The sequence below is a fragment of the Pagrus pagrus genome (genome assembly GCF_965226575.1).
Source record: "Pagrus pagrus genome assembly, chromosome: 11".
Classification (NCBI taxonomy): domain Eukaryota; kingdom Metazoa; phylum Chordata; class Actinopteri; order Spariformes; family Sparidae; genus Pagrus; species Pagrus pagrus.
Window position 1 is genome coordinate 1,584,040 of NC_140195.1, and position 22,808 is coordinate 1,606,847.

At 42.0% G+C, this 22,808-nt stretch overlaps 1 protein-coding gene across 2 annotated transcripts; it reads left to right on the plus strand.

Annotated features, from left to right (window-relative positions):
• The first annotated feature begins 3,915 nt into the window (after positions 1–3,915).
• LOC311265677 (protein NDRG3-like) lies at positions 3,916–22,182 on the plus strand. 2 transcript variants are annotated; one of them, XM_084367583.1, is made up of 17 exons: positions 3,916–4,066; positions 8,621–8,718; positions 9,013–9,045; positions 13,627–13,732; positions 13,876–13,996; positions 14,299–14,361; positions 14,482–14,542; positions 14,681–14,767; positions 15,539–15,595; positions 15,719–15,822; positions 16,395–16,460; positions 16,584–16,635; positions 16,754–16,801; positions 17,927–17,962; positions 18,080–18,131; positions 18,997–19,035; positions 19,948–22,182. In XM_084367583.1, exons 2-17 carry the CDS (start codon positions 8,659–8,661, stop codon positions 20,115–20,117), a joined length of 1,155 nt encoding a protein of 384 aa, XP_084223709.1. In that variant the 5' UTR covers positions 3,916–4,066; positions 8,621–8,658; the 3' UTR covers positions 20,118–22,182. The 2 variants fall into 2 exon arrangements, with proteins under 2 accessions (XP_084223709.1, XP_084223710.1); XM_084367584.1 differs by lacking the exon at positions 18,997–19,035 and having other exon boundaries at positions 3,918–4,066.
• Positions 22,183–22,808: the final 626 nt, after the last annotated feature.

A 22,808-nucleotide genomic window follows, 5' to 3' on the forward strand; every position in this document is an offset into this window, starting at 1 on the left:
TAAAATGGAGAAACAACCAAAAACACATCAGATGTCTCCACACAGAAGAGAAGAGATCATAAAAACCTATTTTCAGATCAGTTTGTGATCTCTTCTGCAGGCTGATCACAGCAGACGAGCTGTATGGAGACATTTGATGTGTTTTTGTTTTGTTTTGTTTGTTTTTTTGGTTATTTACATTTTAAACATAACATGAAAAAAAAACAAACATAAAATGGCCGCCCTCCGTGTCTCCAAGTCTCTGGAAGCCCCGAGATCACAAACTGACCTGAAAAGATGTGACTTCACATCACTTCATCAATGATTTGTTTTGCTGGAAGATTTATCAGGAAATAAAATCTCACTTTGCAGGTTTAAGATTAGTCGTCAGACTCGAGCTTCATGTATCTGTTTCATTAAACATGAATATTAATTACTCCATAAACCAGACTGGTGCTGGGATCGACAGCAGGCCGTGGAGACCTGCACATGTTCACAGATGATCATGAATATACAGAACTGATCTGAAGTGAAGCAGCTCCACCGTTTACTCATCATCATCATCATGAATAGTTACACTGAAAATGTAACGTGAAATTTGCCTTTTCACATCTGAATATTGCAATCTGAGAAATATGTCACATGAACACTTGATTTGTTTAACATTTGACAATAATGTCACACTGTTGATCGGCTTTTTCATCTGTGGATTACAATTTCCACATGTGGAAACAAAACACGGCGCATGAACTCATGAAATTTGCTTCCTCACATGTCAACAATTTCACTTGTGAGCTGAAATTTTAGCAAGAAAAAATGTCACATGAACACTGAAGATTTTCACAATTGATTTGTTTTTTTCACATATGAATGAAAATATCCGCATGTTAAATGTACATTTTCACGTGATAATAACAAACGCTGTGTGGATGAGATGAGTTTTACTTCTTCACGTGAATTCCACAATTTCATTTGTGAAATATTTTCACTTATTCACGTCGATTACAATCTCCACAAGAAATTTGCTTCCTCACACGTGAAGTAATAGTTTACATGTGTCACATGTGAACAGGACATATTCACATGTAGATTTCCTCATAAGAAATGTGAACTTCACATGTAGATTTCCCGTCACAAACAGTATGTTCATACACAATTTGCTTTTTTCCACCTGTGGATCCCCAACAAATGTGCCAGTTGTTCCTGAAACTACAGTCATCAGCTGTTTTAGGAAATCATTGAGCCTTTTCCTTTTTTTAAATGACACTATATATTTGTGAGACATGTTTAAAGACCTTCTTCTAATGGGCTTGGAGCTGAACGGCACAGACAGGAAGTCAGAAAGTATTCAGATAAACATTTAATTCACTTTAACCCAAAAGATGCCTGAGTCGACCAGGAGCCTCGCAGACGGACGAGGAGTTTATATGGAGACATGCAGTCACATGTTTTTATTAATGTTATTCATTAACAGTGTGTGATGTATGTCACTGATACCGTGTGACAACTGTACATATGTTCCTGTGATGAACGTCCCTGTGGAGCCGACAGGAAGCTGTTTGAATGAGCTCGTCCTCTGATGGATGTGTTCACGGTCAGTTGTATGTTTCTATACTGTCTGCAGTGTTTGTGTTGTTGTGATATACGCAGGTCCAGTCAGCCAGATGGTCTCGCTGTTTGTACACAGACCACCAGGACACTCCCTTATGCCACAGTGTGTGTGTGTGTGTGTGTGTGTGTGTGTGTGTTACAGTAATCACCCCTCCCCCTGCAGTACTGACCACTGAACCAAAGCCTAGATATGGATTTTCCAGCTCTTTTAGCCATGAAAGCGCTGTGCCTGTAGGGCTGGAAGCAGTGGTCAGTCCATCAGTCTGACTGTGGTCCAGAGGGAAACATCAACAAAGATCAGATGGGTTAGACACACCATTCTTAGTCCCCAGAGGGTGAACCCTAACAACTGGTAAACCCCTCGACTTTGCATCTAGTGCCTCCAACAGATCAAAAGTATTTACTTGTTAAACACAAAGATCTTCATTAGCTCATCTCTTTGGTTTCATGACTGAATAAACAAACTGACCTTAAAGGACAACACAGTTTATACAGTTTTACTTTGTTTACATGTGGCGGACCCTGCCACCTCTCTAGCTTCAAACAGTGTTCTGGGACCTTATGTTCCTCTGAGAGCAGCTTGTTTATTCACTGATAGACACAGTTTGTTATTATCACCTCATTAATATTGTAAATATTGTAATTCTCAGTTTGAGGTTCTTCCCCGACACAGTGCCCCTTTAACTTATTATTAAAGTGCAGTTTGTATCATTTCGTGTCCTGTAATCGAGTTCACGCGGCCAGAAGACGCCACTGATTTGTTTTTAAAATGGAAACGCAGCCAGGACTGCTGACTGTTTCTTTTCTCTTCCTGCCAGAAAACTAGAATTCAAACGGCTCCATCTGGCTTCATCACGAGTTAACTTTGCATCACTCCTACATGCATGTGGAAACTACAAACCCAACCAAACGTGTTGAGCAGAGGGGAACAAAAAGGAAATATCAACTGCAGAACTGTTGATCATCGACACCGCAGGTGTAGAAACCTTCATGCAGTCCAGCAGCTCGACACACAGACACAGAATCACAGCTCGATCCTCCTTCTTCTGACGCTCTTCACATACTTTATATAAGTTACTTGACCTTGTTACTTTCTGGGAGAGGGATCCTTCCTCTGAGGCTCTTACTGAGGATGTCGTTGTAAAGCCCACTGAGGCGATGTGATTGTGATTTTGGGATATTTAAATAAAACTGATTTGATTTGACCCGACACCTGCGAGATGTTTTCAGCTTTAAAGGGCCACTGTGAAGTTTTGGAGAAGAAATTCAAACTCAGAATTTTAACATTTACAATATTAATGAGGTAATAATACAAAGTGAGAAATATTAACTCATAATATCTGAATAAACAGGCAGTTCAAAGTGAAACAGTATAAACTGTGTTGTCCTTTAAGGTCAGTTTGTTTATTTAGTTTGTTTAGGCAGAAAAAAATCCTGCATTTCTTCAGTGCACTTTTAATAACACCAGTGTATCAAAATGTTCATGCATATCATGTTTGTATAACCACGTCAATAAATCGGTTAAAAACAGCACTACTGTATATGATGGTTGTTTTTTTGAATGGTGGTGGTGGCCGGGCCTGAGGGCTGGATATTATTCAAGCACATCTATAGGATCCATCTATACACACACACACACACACATACGAATACAGATAATTTATAACCAAATATGTCCTGCAAAATATAATTTAATTAATCAAACATAATATCTTATGTATTATAGCTGATTTCTTTTGTCTTCTATAAACATGTAATGTTCCCATAATTAATGATATATGTTATAATGATTTAAGAATGTATTCTCCAGCATCCACTGACCTCAAACCACACACATCTACATATTTACACACACACACACACACACACACACACACACACACACATACATATGTATTAACATACCTACTTTGCTTTCTGCAAACACAAATTAATAAAATAATAAATAAATTAATTAATTAACGAGTACAAAAACCATCATAATCCCCATGTGAATTTTAAAACTTTTCATCCCTGAACCTTGTGAAAATTATGTTTTTGTACATTTTACATTAAATGTGTTCCACAGTTTTACACCAAGAACTGATCCAGAAGAACTTCTGAGTGTTTCCAGAACTTTTAGATCTAGTTCCCCCCTGAAGTCATAACCCCGCCCCCCATCAAAGATGTATCATTATTTTAAAATAATCATATGAAATATAAAACATTGATCTGTGACGCTGTCTGTGCCGAGCTCGTCCCACAGCTGACACCTGTTCCTCGTGCTGTCTGACCTCGTGACCCGCCGCTCAACCAACGACCTGTTGTTTACGTTGACGTAGCCCCGCCCCCCTGACCGTCCGCGTGCCGCTCACAGCGAGTCCAGTCTGACGAGAGGAGGCTCGCGACCAGCTCCGCTCCGCCGTTACCGCAGTAACCAGCCGACCAGTCGGATTACAGCGGCCACTGCATTAGCTTCCGGAGCTAACGGCTGTCGGTGAGTAGCTAACGCTCGTCTCAGTCGCTTCGTTAACGGCCGCTACTAACTAACTATCTCACTAACCTGGTTAACGGCTAGTTAGCTCATTAGCCCGCTAACGCGTGAGTGTGCTTTCGGGCTAACGGTCGTGTTAACGGAAACGCACGGGAACCAAGTTAGCTCGGAGAAAAAACGAGGTTCTTGCCTTGTGAGGCTCTGCTATGGCGATGGTGTGTTTGGTTACAGGTGTGTGTGCGTGCGTGTGTGTGTGTGTGTGTGTGTGTGTCACTACCGAGGTGAAACGTCTCCCATAGTAACGGTTGCTAAGCCCCCAGCTGTCAGTCTGGGGCTTATGTTAGCATCCGGGCTCATTAATTAGACTCATTAATTATATTCATCAACCGTTAGCTCGTCTGCAGAGACTGTGTGTGTGCGTGTGTGTGTGTGTGTGTGTGTGTGTGTGTGCGTGCGTGTGTGTGTGTGTGTGGGCGGACAGCAGAGACAGGAGCATCGGTACACTCGGTACAACATGGACAACACAACCTCAGATCACAGCTTCAAGTATCGATCAGGGTCGATCTGTTTGTCAGTTAAATGAAGTGAATCTGAAAGAATGTCAGAAAACGTCTGATTGTCTGATTGATTAACTACCAGAGAAGAAGGTGACGTCTGCTGTTTCCGTTCAGATGTTCAGTTTCAGTGAGTTTGATCTCTACATGAAGATCAATGTCTCGGATGTGATCATGTTCAGGTCAACATGACATGAAACCTGGGCGTATTAGCTGCTGATACTACCAGCGTTACTTTCAAAATGCAGTATATTACATATAACTAGTTACCTTCATTTTAAAGTAATATAATACACTACAATATTACCGTCTGTGTAGAGTAATATATTACTTATTACACTACTTTTAGTTACTCGCAACAAAACGCCCAAATAGCCTCTATAGAACAATGAAACAGCCGAGATCTGTGTAAATAAACGAATGTGCTTGGACTCAGAGATGAGCAGGCAGACAGAGGATCACAGTCTGATACATCATGAGATAAGAATAAATATTTTTAATTGTAGGCTCAGTCATATGAAACACAACAGACCTATATCTTCTATAATGTAGCCTATAATGACACGACAAGACAAACATCTCTTCTTCTGTTTATTTTAGTCCACAGAACAAGGAACACGTGGTGTGATTCAAGAATGTAGATTAAAGTGTGCTCGGAGGATCAGGCTTCATCATCAGGCTGCGAAATACAGCTCATAAAAACGATACTTGGAAAAATGGTGAATATCGGCACCGATAACCGGACAGGGCCGATAATCGGTCTTACCCCTACCAAGAACGCCCGATCATTGTCATTGTCCAGTTTGATGATCATCTGCATGCAGATGAACTGTACGTTTTGAGCATGTTGACATCAGGTTTTTGGAGTATCCTGGTTTATATTTTACACATCTGACACCACATTCTTGTTTTATTCTTGCTATATTAGGGCACAATTAATTAAAAATATTACAAAAATCACAAAATGTCCCAGTGCTATGGTATGCACATGAGCATGAAATGATTTTAACGTTACTCAGATCACAATTGGAACATCTGTCAAAATAATCACAATATTATTCTTTTTGCACATCGTTCAGACCTGCTGTATAATTAGCTGGATGTCGTGACATGTGAACGCCTGCTCCAGGTTTCTGATCATCCTTTGTCTGTTATGTAGTTGCTCATTAGCAAAACAAAAAACAAGATCAATGAATGAGTGATGGCCTACACACTGAGATAAGAGTCTGACATCGGTGATGCAGAGCTATTTAATTGTCTAACTACTAACTACAATTTAGTGTTGTACAATTTTGCGGTACTTAACTTGAGTATTTCCATTTTCTCCCACTTTCTATTTCCTCTCCACTTCATTTATTTGATAACATTAGTTGCTTTGCAGATTTAGAATATTTGGTGTTGATAGGCTATTATTTGTGATGTGCAACCAATCAGATAGTGTTGTGTGCTGGACCACAGCAATCAAACAACAAAAACACAGATAAAGACAATAAAAAGAAAGTTGAATATCTGCCCTGATAATCACTCTCTCCTGTGTTTTCTGGTTGTCTGGACTCACTGCATTTATCCGAACACTGTGCTGCCTCAATAATATCCAGTAATAGTAAACAAAAGCAAAAATACAATTTATGACTGATGATGAAATACAGTTATGTACAATTGATGTTGGATTTTATTCCATCAGTTCATCTCACGGTCTCTTGCTGGTTGGTGCAGCTTCACAGTCAGTCAGAGAGTTAGTTATCTGTTTGGGTCGGAGCCAGATAGCCCACAGGAAGCTCAACATCCATCCAAACCACTCTGCTGAAACACTGTTACCCAACCTGTCTGCCCACACACACACACGCACACACACGCACACACACACACGCACACACACACACATGCACACACACACACGCGCGCGCATAACCCGATGGCCTCCTGCCAATGAGAGATCACTGGCTGTTTCCATTAGATTCACACAGTTGGATAACACAGTTTGACAGACCTCACAGGTAGCGCCCCGAAGAGACAGACAGACAGACAGACAGACAGACAGACAGACAGACAGACAGTTTAAAACAATATAATCTTATTTTTGACTCAGATAATCTGTTGTCAGTGTGGCCAGGCTGCTGTCAGGTACCACACAGTTGGTAAATATCTAAAATAAAAAACAAATGTCAGACGTTTAAATTCATCAGTGCAGTTAAACTCATGATTGTATCTGATTTTTATCTGAATTTTTGGATTTCCTACATCTCGTCTACACAAGGTTGTTCCACGCAAACCTGGGTCACGTGTGTCTGATGGAACAGAATCAATACAGCTGCACTTTTCTCAACAGTCCATTTGGTTAGTTCTTATGTATGTAACTATGGTGAATGTGTATTGGACTCTTAGGGACTGCCAGAATGCATGATGTACACGCAGTACTGTCCCTGAACGTATCCTGTATGACGCTAACGGAGGACTGAAGCTGCTGCAGTGACATGAATACAGTACCGTGAAAAATATCATTATTCAATATCCTATTCAATAACACAAGGAAAAAATTGCCACAATATTGAGGAAGTTAAATTTCTGATTTTAATTAAAAGTTAAGTTAAGCACAGCAGCATCTAATGCCACTTTTCCACCAAAATTAGCGGGTCTACGCAGGTTTTTTTAAACAAAAAAAAAAAACACCTATCGACCCCATTCCCACTTCCCGCAGGCAAGGCAGCCCTTCTGTGATTTTTATCTGAAGCGTCACGTTGTACGTCACTTATGTCACAATTCACATCACAATTCACATCATAATTCACGTCACGACTGTGCTGGAATCAGTTGCAACAGAAGAGAAAACAACAACAGACCGCATCCCAAATTCCTTCCATATTTACGCGCCACCACCTGATGTTGATAACGTGTCATCACTTCACATTGCAGGAAATACGTCAGAATTTAGCGTGGACTTACGTTTCGATCAATGCCGAGCTGAACCGAGCCGAGGTGATAAAAATCCGAGTCTACAGCAGAGTCAGTTGACCCGGGTGTAAATGCAGAGTTCTCACATTCCCATTGCACACAAAAGCCTGATCTGAGCGGGTTTAAATGGGACTTTTGACCAGTGGAATAGGGGTATTAGTTTATTTACTTGTGGAGGAGGTGCGACTATGTAGGCACTACAGCGGTGCATATGTCGAGAGAGGAGAACGAAAAAACGCAGCTAGTACTGGAGTGTTGATACTGAAAATTGAGTATTGAAACTGTTTAAAATATTCAGTAGTATTATTTATCGCTATTTCGATACTTTTGACAAAACTACTGCTTCCTACATTTTCTACTGGCAGGAAAAACCCAACTTCCTTTGGGCCATTCTGACCTACATAAATCCACTCCCTGTACTTATCTGTGTCTCATCTCTGCAAAACAGAAAAAAAAATAGCGTTCAGGTTTGCTGACAACCCACATGTTCATCATCATGTGTCATCTCTATTTTATACCAGACTCCAGATCATCATGACTGACATGACCGAGCCGAGTGCCTCAGGGGTCTGTGTGATCAGAGACGTCTGATGTGTGTCTTAATGCTGCCATTGTGTGATTCAATTTACAATAATCATTTACCTTGTGGGGCAGAAAATGAGATTTGGTTCATGATTAGCAGATGACATGATTATCAATTATTAATGATCCCGTGCATCTCTTCTGCCTCATAGTCTCTAAAAAGAAACTTTTCACATGGGCACATATGGGGCCTGTCATGATCCAATATATCAGTGGGCTGGGCTCTAATAATGTCAGCTGTATTTAATTGATTTCTTATCTACATAGACTCTCATAAATTCACAACATTGCTTCATTAACTGTAATAAAGCCTTTTCACACCAGTGAACATTTAAACTGTAACATTACATTAGCAGGTAGACAGATACTGACCTGTGATATTTTAATAGCATTATCTAAGTGACTCTGTCTAACCCTGCGTCTTTCTGTCTCCTTGTTTGTGTTGTTAATCCGTCTGCCTGTCTGGAAGGCGTGTCCTGTCAGGTTGATTGCCAGTAAAGCGTCCCTATGATGGAGGAGCTTCACGACGTCCAGCTGACTGAGATCAAACCGCTCCTGACAGGACAGGTGAGGGGGTGGGGTGAGCTGGGCTCATGACCTGCGCTCACATGCTGCTGACAAAGCTGGATGTGATACTTGATTAACAGGTCAAGCTTCCTGCTGCCTGAAGAACAGATTTTAAAAACGTAATTTTGACACAGATCCTCAGTTGTTTTCAAAATATCCGATACCACATGACTAGAGGAATATTCAACAAAAGTCCCTTCTGATAAAATTTAAATTATATCCTGGATACTCTAAATTCTGGATGAACTAATTTCATAACAATGATGATTAAATAATTTCTCTGTGTCTCTTCAGAATGGGAGAAATCTCCAGGACTTTGACTGTCAGGTGAGTTCAGCACCAACACATCAGACCTTCACAGTCAGAGCCAAAGTAGCACTTTTGAATTAATTTGCTTTATTGGCCCAAAATCAGATCTTTAATATCAGATACTTTAAGACGTTACTCAAGTACTTTTTATATGGGTGTCTTGCACTTTTACCAGTGTAATATTTTAATACTATGTCTTGACTTTGAACTGCACTAATCAGCAGTATCTAAAGTAATTTCAATTATCTCCTCCTTTTTCAGATTTAGCATTAAAGTGAAGAACACATTAATGCATCATATAATCCAATGATATAAACATTACTAGAGTTTGGTGCTAATACTGTATTTTTACATATTTTTTCTACACTGGTAATGCTACTTTTACTTCAGTAGAAGATCTGAGTACTTATTCCACCATTAGACTGCCCACACTGTCTGACCACAAGACGAATTACATCAGTTGGTGTTATAATCATTTATTGATCATCACATTGCATGTTTGCTTTTTGGTAAATCCTCAGAGCAGCTTGTCACAAAGACGAGAGAGGGAAATATGTTTTTTAGAGGTTAGGAAACATAGAGACAAATGGCTCAAACAATCATATTCATGAGACGTGTGAGGAAAACTGAAGTAAGCTGGATGACCATCAGCTCCACACACAGATATCGATCAGCAGGACTCATGGGACTGACATCAGTACAGCATGTCAGTTTGCATCAATGCCTCTGATCAGAGCTATTTTAAATGAGAGCGCAGAGGAGCAGCTCTGCCTCCCTGTCTGCTCCTCTCAATCATCCTGGCAATTCAGTCAACTGAAAAACACCAGGTCATTCAGATTTCCACACATGATGTTTGGGGTTTTTTCTCAGAAGGCTTCTCAAAAAAATCCTTCATATGTAAAACTATGGTTATGTGTTGAGTGTCACCGGTGTTACATTGTGGTCAGGCATTCACTGATTATAGTACTCACCCTCCGCCCCCAACGCACGACAGACGTCAGAGTTGTTACCCGCCGCAGGTGTAACTCCATGCAGCAGCAGAGTCACAGCACAGAGTAACATTTAACTTGTACTGTGACGAGAACAAGGACAGTCGACTAACAAGATGATGGTGGTGGATTTGTTGTCAAAAGGAAAAGGAGTTGGTTACTTCACTGAGAAGTGTGCAGCCTGTCACCTGCAGCTCTTCTCTAACAGCTCCTTCTTGCTCCATTACGCCCACAGACTGAATAAAACTGCTCCCAGACATGTTTAAAATGTTTTAAAAGTACAAACACAGTTACGTTACTTAAATATTACTACATTACAAGAAAAACTACTGGTATTTAAGTAATACTTTAGTAAAAGTACAAAGTATTCTTCTCAAACACTTCTAAAGTATTAGTTCATATTAATAGCAGAGGTTTCTGTTCAGGCTACATGAACGTCTGTTCTGTTCTGCTCAGTGGTCGTGTTCTTCCCTTCAAACCTGGACCTGCTGCACAGTTTTGTGTTTTTGTCCGGACATTTTAATAAGATGAAAGGTGTAGATATATATCAAATTCCCAGAACTCAGTTATGATTTTAAAAGTAACTAAGAAGATTACAAAAAATGGCTGAATTACAGTAATTTGAGTAGTTGTAATTAGTTACTTCCACCGTCTATTAGTCGGTGGGAAAATGTCATCACCACGGCAAACCCTTAATTAACTCTTTCAAATGTTAAAAAACCCCAAAACTTTGCGCAGCGAGTGTTACACGTCTGTCTGACGTCCATCAGTCTGCCCCTGTTTGTCTACTGTACGTATGGAAACTCATTTCAGTGCTGTAAATTATCACCACCACGTATCAGGCAGTCTGAACTGTGAGGGAGAAAACATTTAATCAAAACGCAGCATGCAAATCTCAAATGACTCAGCAGCTGTAATTAGTAATTCATGTTTTATGATTTTTTTGTAATTGCCTGTGAAGTCTGATGGAACGAACAGAAGAGAGGAAGATTAAGAGCAGAGGAGGGGATGGAGGGAAGGAGTGATAAAGCTTGGACAAAGGGCAACAAGTGATTGGCTGTTTAGACCTTAAGACCTTCCTGCTCTCAGCCAATTACTACAGAGATTATTCCCCTTGATCTAATCACAGGCTGAAGGACGACAGCCCTGCTGTCCTCCGTCTCTTTCTTCTGTCCGTCTCTTCTCTTTAATATTAACTCTTTCCTACTCTGTTGATGAATCCTTCTTCTTCTCTCTTCCTCCTGAAACTCTCCCTCGTCCTCCTCCTCTGTCAGGATGTCTGACTCTCTGGATTTGCATCAGATCTCCTGTTCTTTAGGAGTTGGGGTGGTGAGTTAGCCAGTTAGCCATTCATTAGCCTGCTCTGCTGAGTCACACTTTGCCAGCTACTAGCGTCCAGGAGTCAGCCTTTTAGCCAATTAGGTAGAGTTAGCCTGCTCATCTTGCTGTTAGCTGACAGACAGAAAAGTGCTGTACCTGCTGACCTGTTTGTGTTGTGTTGCAGTTGTATGATGAAGTGACAACAACATTTTATCTATTACACTTTACGTTAAAGTACAGAGAAAGACATAAAAGGTCAAATGAGAAAATCAACAAAGCTTAAAAACAGAAGAAAGAAACGTTTTGGAAAATACATTTAAATGCAGAAATGTAATATTTAAACAAAAACAAACAGTCCCAAGAGGGAAACAAGGTCCTCGAAACACTGTGTGAAGCAAGTAAGACACTATGAAATTGTGTTGTCCTTTGAGGACAGTTTGTTTATTCAGTTTGTTCAGTCATCAGAATATATCAGTCAAGATTTTTTCTCTTCTGATTAAAATTTCTAACCCAAAATTACATAGTGCTTCTTTAAGGAAGAAAAGGACAAAACAAAGTGCAATAAACACTTCTCACTCTACAAATGAGTAATTTAATAATGTCCTTAGAGTTATCTCCCTCCATTGTTCACGTCTTTGGGTTCCAGTTTTTAGTTTTTGCCTTTCTGCCGACCACTGGTAACATTTTACAGAGACGCAGAGGTGATGATGTGTCAGCGTTCTCAGCTCATCTGGGAGGCTCCTTCAATGAGCAGCATGAATAAAATATCAAGTCCTGGTTTGGGAGTAGTTAACAGATCACTTACAAATGTTCTGTGGTTCTGACAGCCAGCAGTTTAAAACTCAAACAGTAGATTAGAAATCAAGACAAACATCCAGGTATGGAGATTGGTGACAAACTGTGTACAGTGGGGTCCAAAAGTCTGAGACCATTGAAAACATCGAACATTTCTACTAGTGGCAAATAATCAGAAAGTTTGAGGATTCAAAGAGTGAAGCTGTCAAATCTCAGGGAAGAGGAGCTTCCTGAAACTGGATCAGTTGTATCCACAGCACGATCAGGCAGAGCCAAAGTGACCACACCATCAGAAGATTAATACATCAAGCTCCGTTCACTAAAAAAAAAACTTCACCACAGATACAGAATTTATTAAATAATCAATCAGCAGTCGTCCTGTCAGGAGAAGGCTGTCCTGTGGTGTCTCAGAGGACGAGGAGACGTTTCTAAACCACTTCTCAGGAGGGAAACAAGGACAAACGCTTGAGTTGGGCTCAGAAATACAATAAAAAGAGTGTATTTACTGATGAATCCCAGTGATGGATTAGTGTCAGTAGCAGAAGGGTGTATGTAAGGAGGCGGACAGGAGACAGAACGACACCACAGTGTTTCAAAGCCACAGTGAAACATGGTGCTGGAAGATGTTTTCAGACTCCTGCACAGAACTGACCGAGGAGAAGCACCACTCCATCCTTCAGAGACACGCTCCACCCTCTGGTTTGATGTTTGTGGAGCCCAAACACACCTCAAAGACCAGAGAAGACCGAGGAGTCCTGACTGTCCTGGACTGTCCTCCACAGTCACCGGACCTCAGCACCATTGGGGGGCACTTGAAGACTGAGAAAACCAAACAAGAAGCTTTGTGGACCCCTGTCACATCATGCTGGGGTAACATGAGTCAGCAGGTTCTGCACTCACTTGTGGAGTCCATGCAGCTCGAGGGCATGAAGGAGGACGAACCAGATACTGAGATATTCTGACATTCATGGACATTTTTGAAAGATTCAACTTTTCACTCACACTGATGATTTGTGATTTAAAACAAAACAATATTAAAATCATCTCAGCTGGCCGTCTCAGACCCCACTGTGTGTTTTTCTCTGAGTGGTGACAGGACGACTGTTTTTCATGAAATCACATCATTCCACATTCTGATTCCTAAACCGATCCAGCTGAACCGTGTCCCAAAATTATCAAGTGATGCATTCATGTGCTTGTTGGAAATACAAACAAGCATGAAGGTGATGAAGCATCTGCTTCCACTCTGCTGATGATTTCTGACTAAATGAATGTGATGTGTCAGATTGTGTTGTGTGTTCAGATGTTTCACAGACTCTCTGTGATATCAGGATGATGTTTTACTGCTAATTGTGCTAAAATGGAGGTTGGACTGGAGAAACCCTCCTGGTTGATGTACAGAATGAAATGTGCTGAATGAGTTCACTTCCTGTTGTGGTGTTTGTCGTTGGCGCTGACAGGAGGATGTTAATTTGTTGTTTGATGTGTTGCTCAGGAGCACGATGTGGAGACAGCCCATGGTGTGCTGCACGTTACCATGAGGGGAGTTGCTAAGGGCAACCGACCCACAATCCTCACCTACCATGACATTGGACTCAATCGTGAGTAAACTAACATGCACACACACATTCACAGTTACCATACAGTACATGTACAACAGATACAGTACAGACAAACAAAATATATAAACAAGGACTTAAAGCATCTATTGTGTGTGTGTGTGTGTGTGTGTGTGTGTGTGTAGATAAGTCTTGTTTCAACAGCCTGTTTAACTACGAGGACATGCAGGAAGTGACGCAGCATTTCTCCGTTCTGCATGTTGATGCTCCAGGACAGCAGGAGAACGCTCCTCAGTTCCCCACCGGGTAAAACACACACTGAAAACAGCAACCTCAGCATCCTCTGTTTCCATACACACTCACTCCAATGTGTTACTGTTAAGTGTGTAACGGTACACAGAAGTTACGGTTCGGTACGAGTTCGTTACAACGGTAGAAGCACAGAAATCAGGAGAAATGATGAAATAAACACAGTCTGAGCAGGTCAGCAACATCAGGCAGACGTGATGCTCTGATTCATCGCTTGTCTTCTTCTTTGTCTTCCGTTATTGTGTCGTTGTCTTCTTCTTCTACTTTTGTTGTTCAACGGCGGTTGTGTGTGTGTGCAGGTACCAGTACCCCTCCATGGATGAGCTGGCTGAGATGCTGCCGTCTGTCCTGACACAGCTTCAGTAAGTGTGCTGTCTGCTTTGCAACATCTGATCGTTGTTTTAGTGGCACTTCCAGATGGACAGTTAGTTCATCCTGGTGTGTGTGTGTGTGTGTGTGTGTGTGTGTGTGTGTGTTATCAGGGTGAAGAGTGTGATTGGTATCGGCGTTGGAGCTGGAGCCTACATCCTCACCAAACTGGCTGTGAGTAAATCCACTCAACCCCAACTTCTTCTTTCTGTCACACCACTTCCTCCTGCTGCTGGCTCGGTGACGTTGATCAGAATAATGATGATGATGATGATGGTGTTGGTGATTGTGATGCTTGATGTTCTGTTTCAGCTGAATGAACCCAGTCTGGTGGAGGGTTTAGTTCTGATCAACATCGACCCCTGTGCCAAGGGCTGGATGGACTGGGCTGCCTCTAAGGTGTCTCTCTCTTACACACGACTATATCTTTGTTTTATATCTTGTTGTGTTGTGTACTTACATTATTATTTGTTGACAGCCAATATGGCTGATAAAAAAGTTCAGGCTATAATGAACAGCTACCAGGAGTGGTCTTGCTGATCTCGGCTGTAGTACTTGTTTAAACATGGCTTGTGTTATTTGTTCTTTGTTTTTTTACAATAAAACTGGCCCATGAAGTGAGTAGACTGCTGTCGAGCAGGCGCAGGGCTGTCGCTTTTGAATATTGTGCCACACGTGTCCATAGAAATCGCTGACAGCACACTGGGATGAGAGCTCTTGTGTTTTTGTAGCAAAAACGCTGCACATGACTGTGAATCTCTTACTGTGCAGCAAAACCAAACTTCTGCTTAATAGAAGTGGCGGACCCTGCCACCTTTCTAGCTTCAAACAGTGTTCTGGGACCTTATTTTCCTCTGAGAACAGCTTTTTTATTCACTTATGGAAGAGATAAATATTTCTGAGTTTGTATTATTACCTCATTAATATTGTAAATATTCAAATTCTGAGTTTGAATTTCTTCTCCAAAACTACGTAGTGCCCCTTAAATACGTTATCTGTGAACATTTCTGTCAGAGTCGCGTCAGATAGATTTTCAACAATAATAAAAAAAAATGTTCAGCAATGACGACAACAATTCCCATGATCCATCACTTCGCTACCTCACGACACTATCTTTTGTTTTCCTTGTTTTGATTAGAGACCTTAACACATGTTTTTTGTTTCCTGCAGCTGAGCGGCTGGACGAGCAACCTGGTCGACACGATCATGGGACACCACTTCAGTACTGTGAGGACAGACAGATGGAGAAATAACGGCTTTTAGAGGAACTATAGCTTTATAGTCTCCACTGAACTGTTAACTATCTTTGTGTGTGTGTGTGTGTGTGTGTCTGTGTGTGTGTGGCTGCAGGAGGAGTTAACAGAGAATAAGGAGATCATCCAGACGTACAGACTCCACATCTCTCAGGACATACCGCAGGATAACTTGGCCATGTTCTACAACAGCTACGACAGGTAGATGACCGCACTCTGGGCTCATGTGGCTGCTCTCCAAGCACTCGTGTTAGCTCTCGAATCATAGTAGATATTTTTAGGAATTACTTACAAAATGCTTCAAAGCTTCAGCTGTTGCCATGGTAATCAACTTCCAAAATTCGAAGGAAGGAGGCTTTGCATCGTCTGCACTGACAAAGAGGCAAAAGACTGGTAAAGAGTGCAGGAAATGGAGCTCCTCCGTGGGGCTGCGGCTCAACGCTGGCTTGCTCCTCCAGTTGACTTTGAGACTTTTTAAGGGGACGGTGGTTGATGTCTCCCCGTCCTTGACTCTAAATAGGATCATAAAAATGTCAGAGGCTGATACTGATACTGATTATTAGAAATCAAAGAGACTGAAAATCGATATTTGGGACCAATATTACAGCTAAAAGGAACATAAAATAGCTCCATACAGCTTGTCTGGGTTAATCTTAGTCTCTGGAAGCCCCGAGATCCCAGTTGTTTACACCCTCCACTGTTCTGGAGGACATGAAGTCTGTACATGTATTTAAGTGTGTGTGTGTGTGTGTGTGTGTGTGTGTGTGTGTCAGCCGTACTGAGTTGCAGATGGAGCGGCCGGTCCCTGGTCTGAATGAAAACACAGTCACCACACTCAGGTATCATCTGTTCTTTCTTTCATTTACTGTATTCAACAAATATAATTATCTACTGACACACACTGCTACCTCGTGTCTGACTGTGTGTGTGTGTGTGTGTGTGTGTGTGTGTGTGTGTGTCAGGTGTCCCACTCTGCTGGTAGTTGGAGACACGTCGCCTGCTGTTGATGTCGTGGTGAGTGTCTGCCCAGTTTCCATGACAACAGCCAGTATGTGACATCACATTCTTATAAATATACATAATGTGTGTGTGTGTGTGTGTGTGTGTGTGTGTGCGCTGCTTTGCTCTGCAGGTTGAATGTAACTCCAGACTGAATCCTACCAAGACCACCCTGCTCAAGGTACCTGTCTGTCTGTCTGTCTGTCTGTCTGTCCTGGACAGTTACTGTGGGTTGATTTATTGTGTCGGTACAGCTGAGCAGTCAGTCCACAGTGAGGGGAGTAACGGAGCAGCCCCTCCTTAAAGACGGTGCAGTGGCAGTAAAACACACACCTGAAATCTACTGAAGAGGCAACGAACTGAATCTCAACTGCTCCTCTTCCCGCGTGTATCAACTCATCTGTCAGTGAACTTGGGTGTGATATTGTGTTTAGCATGTGTTTTCAGTTTTGGTCGTGGGTCAATCACAAAAACTAAAGCTAATACCTCTAACACCCGCTAACATCTGCCCATTGTCTTCAATGTGAATGTGTACAATCTGCATTCACTCCCGGCTCACTGTGCAGTAGTCACGGGTATTTATCGTCTCCGCCTCGGATCGGCTGTAATGTGAACATGCTAATAATCGGCACTCTTCAAGCGTAATGATATGACGTGCGTTGAAGTTCAGGCCGCTGGCTTGTTAATACTTTTCCGTCCATCTCTCATTGGCACTGAGGTTGAAAGAGAGACTGCAGTTGAAGGTATTAAAAAACATCGTCGATGAGACTGCACTTGCACTGCAATCAGGAGACTGTTGCAAACAAAATCAAGGGACGAACAATGTGTCAATAAAAAAAAAATATCAGTGGTTAACGTACTCTCTGGTGTGTGGTCTTTTATTTTCTGGAGGCCTTTCTTCATCAGAAGTCATATAGAAGACGTAGAGATGTTGGGTTTAAGAGTGTTTCTTGATGCGTCTCCCAGACTTCAGTACAGCTGTCGGCTGTCAGTCTGGACCCAAAGCAAGACTCAGTGACGTAATGACCCTTCTGTGTTTTTTAAGTTCCTTGTTTTCCGTTGCGTTCGAGATGATGAACGTGAGACACGAGGAAAATAAAACAAACAGAAAGGCAAACGCGTCCACTGGCAATGTGAAAGGAGTTAATTGCCTATTTTTACCTGCGTTTATAAAACCTGCATACACTGTAGACACTAACTTTGGTGTAAAAGTCGTATTCATTTGAAAACAAGTTTGAGTTGTCATCGTACCGTCTGGCAGCAGTTTGTGTTCTCACCACATGCTGTATTATTGTCTCTCCACTAGATGGCAGACTGTGGAGGACTTCCTCAGGTGGTGCAGGTGAGTCGAAGCAAAGAAATCTTAAACTACAGTCAGATGAAGTGTTTTTCCACATTGCTTTTTAAATATAAAGCATCATCAGCCAGTCCAGCTGAAATGTGTTCTTTCTTTCCTCAGCCTGGAAAACTAGCAGAGGCCTTCAAGTATTTTGTGCAGGGGATGGGCTACAGTGAGTAACGTTATACATCATTCATTTTCCCCTTTTTCATACACATACATACCAGGCTCGTGTGATTGTGGATAATTAACAGTCGTCCGATTGCGCCCCCTAGCGGTAGGTGACTTTTTCTGGGAGTTAAAAAAAGTATTTATTGTTCGTCAATCGTTGAGTGACGAGTGAGTTATTGATTGTTCCAAGCCCAACACAAATCCCAGCATGTACAGTGAGGATCTCCTGATGTCTCTTTGCAAATGCTGGAAACTGCAAGATCCATAGTGGTCCGCCGGAAGGGGCGTGACTCCTCTAGAGACCCACCCTCACACCCTGTGCGATGTTATTGGCTCGGGGCCACTGCTCCGAAGGTTGATGCCCAGAAATGTCACAAAACACCACAAAATTGAAAAGAAAGCCGTTAGTGATCATTGAGAGACTATACATCGTTTACACGTGTCCAAGTTTGACTTCCTGTTGGTCTGTGTCCCTCCCATGTTTCTGTCCCGGTGTTAACATGATGCTGTTAAATGTCCTGACCACTGAATTATGTCTGTAATGATGACATTTTCTTTATGTTATTTCAGTTTAGTAGTTTTTATTCTTTTTGTTTGTGTTGTGATAATTTATGAAATTCAGTAAAGAAAAAAAAAAATCACTGCAGCTGCAACAAGTCAACAATGCTGCTTGCAGTCCTCTTTACGGGAGTAGATCATTTTAAAGCAGCCGCTCGTTGAAAAGGTGTGTGTGTGTGTGTGTGTGTGTGTGTGTGTGTCTACAGCCTGCCTCACTAACTGTACTGTAAGTAGCAGTTTGCTGTGTTCACCTCACAGCAGTGTATGCTCTTGTTCTTCCTCTCTCTCTTTGTCTTTGTTTCCTCCAGTCCCTCATGTTGTATTAAACCACCTCAGCAGCCAATCAGGTATCAGGATTTCAACCAGAATCTTAAACCCTCCTCACCTCCATCTTCATCGGTGCTTCTTCTGTTACCCCCTCCTCTTGTCTGTCTTTGTGTGTGTGTGTGTGTGTGTGTGTGTGTGTGTGTGTGTGTGTGTCTGCATGCTGTTGATCAGCTGATCACAGATTTCTTCCCCTCTGCAGTGAGAGTGACCAGCCGGCTGTGCTGCATGCCACCACACTTCAGCTCCGTTCACACTGCAGACACACAGGCTGCTGCTCAGATCACATAGTTTGATCTGCTCGCTCCTGCTGTCGGATCAAACTTGTATCCAACATTAAGACGAGCTGACGGCTGCGAGAGGAGGAACAATAACAGAAAACATTATATCTGTTTTTGGCCTAATGACTGATGCCGGACTTTTTTCAGGTTCTTGAAGACGTTCACGTTTTGTCTCATCCAACGACACCTTGGATGAGAGATGAAACAGCTTCAAGAACCAGGAAAAAGTCCAGTTGCCTGCTATATAGCACTTAGAATTTGGGGTGAAATGTTCCTTAAGTTACAGGTTGCTGAGTTCCTGTAGTGTAAAATGCCGACATTTTTACTTTGACCATCCTGAAGCGTCTGTTGCTTCCTCATCATTGTGCGTTACTAAATTCAGATTTGACGCCTCAGTTTGAGCGTTTTGCTTTCTCGAGTCCTGGAAAAAAATGTTCACAGTGAACAGAACATGTTTGGAGCTTCAGTGTGAACGGAGCCTCAGACTCACCGTCATCAGATTTGAATCCAGCTGCTCGGTCACAGTGCGGACGATTCAAATCAGCACTCGCTGGTTGGACAATGAGCTGTCCTACAACCAGGACGCACACACACGTCAAACAGCTGCACACTGATGATTTCTGTGACACATCCATGTCTCTGTCGCCCCCCCAGTGCCCACAGCTGGTATGACCCGGCTGGTTCGCTCCAGGACTCACTCGGCCTCCAGCGTGGGCTCCACAGACGGCGTCCGGAGCCGCAGTACCACCAACACACTGCCAGAGGGCGCTAACTCCACCAGCCCCGGGCACACAGCCGCACAAACCATCGAAATGACTGCGTAGGACCCTCCCTGCTCCGCCTGCTCTCTCCTTACTCTCTGATTCTCCTTCCTTTCCTCTCCTCCTCAGATGCTGTGTGCACTCAGAGCTTTCCTCTGTCGAAGACGCAGCCCAACAGTTCTGCGTTCTAGTTGTAAACGTTCTTCCCAACGAGATGAAAAAGGTCACATCTAACATCACACACAGTAGAGCCGACTGTTGTCAGAAGGGGTGAGGTGTCGGCGGCAGCCATGTTGGCTCCACTCTCCTGTACTCTTTAGGATGATGATGTCGGTTCAGATCTCACCCCCTCCTCCCTGGAGCCATGTGGTTGCCATGGTGACTCTGTAGATGTAACTGTACATGGAGTTGAGCTGGTTCATATTTATATTCAGTTGTGTTGTGTTTCTACAGTAGACTGTTCAGACCAGATCATCATTTCTCCTCCGTTAGTTAGGTCCTGAGCTCTTCTTTCTATTATTACGCTCTTATTATAATCATTATTATTTTGTAATGACTTGTTGATGGTGGTGGTGTTGGTTGCTAAGAAGCTCCTTTCTGAAATGATGAACTCTTTTCCTTACCTTAAAATTACAGTGACTTTAAGGGAATATTTCACCAAAAATGTAGGTGCACTTATCGCCGCTCTGACCCTGGAGTACCTGACAAAAGATCTGAGTAACCAGAAGATGATGGAAGAACTATTTAACAACAGCTAAACAATATGAAAATATACATAAACTCATCAAACTGTACATGCAGATAAAACGACAGTGGGATAGTGTAGAAAAGTCTGTCTTTCTCTTTTGAATGAGAAACCTTCTGCTCTGCTTTTGTTCTTTCAAACAGTCCAAATATCTCCTCAACAGCTGCTTCACACACAGTCAGCGTGTGACTTTATACAGTGAATTTAACTCTGACTTCAGATTATAACTATGCTTCAGACGTCATGTAGCATCAGTGTCGACCCACTTTGTGCTCCTAAGCTCAGCAGTGTATTAGAAAAATAAAATACCTAGAAATTTCTGAAAAGACCAGAAGATGATAAAACAACCAGAAAATGTTATTAGGGGCTACTCAGAGAAAATAAAGACAACATATTTGTGGTGTGGCAGACGTAATATGTTCTCATCCAGGTGTTAGACGAGCGTTTGGCCCCTTTTCCACTTAATCAACTGTTCTTGAACTGGTTCTTTCCAGATTCTCAGAACCTTATTATTATCTAGTGAACCAGCTTGCGTTTCCACCAGTTTTTAGCCGATTAAATATATTTTTTAAAAATGTTATTGTAACTTAATTCAATCATTGCTTATTGGTGGCGTCTCTCCCAATAAAAATGTAAAAAATGAACAAATCAGCCGCTGAGCAGAACCATTGTAATCAAGCATGCATAATCAGATGAGCTGTAGAAGATGACGTTTCTGCTCCCGAACACAAAACCTGCTTGTTTCTCGAGTCCAGCTGGGAAAACGTGCGTCATGGCCTCAGAACGACCATCTTGGTGTTTAACAGAGAAACTAAAGTTTAATTTAGTGATTTGGATTTAATATTAATGCATGAGAGGCACCAACGGAGTTTCTTCAGACTTTAGCTCTCCTAACTGTTTTCCTCTCTGTCAGCCACACTCGATGCTGGGACACATTTTTAGGATATTGTGGATATGTGATATCTGATGCTGGTGTTTAAACTGGACTTCAGTTGTATCAGAGAGGGCGACAGCTGCAGGAGTGGGCAGGTTTTTGTCTGGTGGTTCAGGCTCCGGACGGTGAGTCGTTGATTTAAAAAAATGACCATTTTAAGGTGAAATGTTGCCTTCTCCTCTGGCTTCTTCCTTCGAAGGGGATCCTGAAAGTGACCTGTTACCTCACGTGTTCCTTTTCTGTTACTGTACGTGATTTAGTTTGAGTCGAGCGTTACTGAAGCTGCCCCGCACTTTGTTCATCGCACCCGTCTACAGCATGCTTGTCGTGGAGTTTTGGCATGCAAACTGTACAGTGGTATCAGTCTCGTGAGTAACTGAGATGTTGTTCAGCTGTAAACCTGCCTGAGACAGAGAAAAAAACAACACCTCCACCGATAAATAAGAGAAGTTAAAACTGAATTTCTTCCATGTGGTGGTGCAGTTACAGCTGCACTTCTCTGTTATAACTGTTGTATAAAGAGGTCTGTCCTCTGGTGTGACGCTGCCCCTGCTGGAGGCCTAAAGAACAGCTCCCAGAGCAGGAAATCAATCCTGGTTCGTCAGCAGCTTCCAGAAGCATTGAAACGTGTCCGGATTAAAAACTCAGCGAGGAGTTTTCTGAACTGACAGGGTCGACCCACAAACTGTAACTCTGGTTCACACAAAGTCAAATATTTAGTTATTTTATTCTATATATACTAACTGTAATTCTGCCGTCTGTTATTGTTCTTAATATTTATTACAACTATTACTTTGAGTTTGTACTGAAACACTGGTAGCTGTTCTGTTGCTCTGACGTTTGTTGTTCCCCGACTTTTAATGTAAACAAGGTTTGTAATGAAATAAAGCTTGTTATCCAAAAAGGTGCTTTGACCTGAACATTTATATTAGTTTAGATCAATACTACAGTTTAGAAGAAGTAAAAGTCCTGTGTTCAAAATCTTATCAGATTGGTTACATCATCATCTGTTGGATTAAATTACTGTGTGAGCAGCATTTTACTGTTGTAGCTGTGGAGTCCTGCAGCTATAAGT

Excerpts from the sequence above, each read along its gene's own strand:
- LOC311265677 (XM_084367583.1), top strand. The coding sequence starts at position 8,659 with ATGATGGAGGAGCTTCACGACGTCCAGCTGACTGAGATCAAACCGCTC. Across the intron at positions 8,719-9,012 it reads AACCGCTCCTGACAGGACAG|AATGGGAGAAATCTCCAGGA; the intron begins GTGAGGGGGTGG and ends GTGTCTCTTCAG. Across the intron at positions 17,963-18,079 it reads GACTTCCTCAGGTGGTGCAG|CCTGGAAAACTAGCAGAGGC; the intron begins GTGAGTCGAAGC and ends TTCTTTCCTCAG.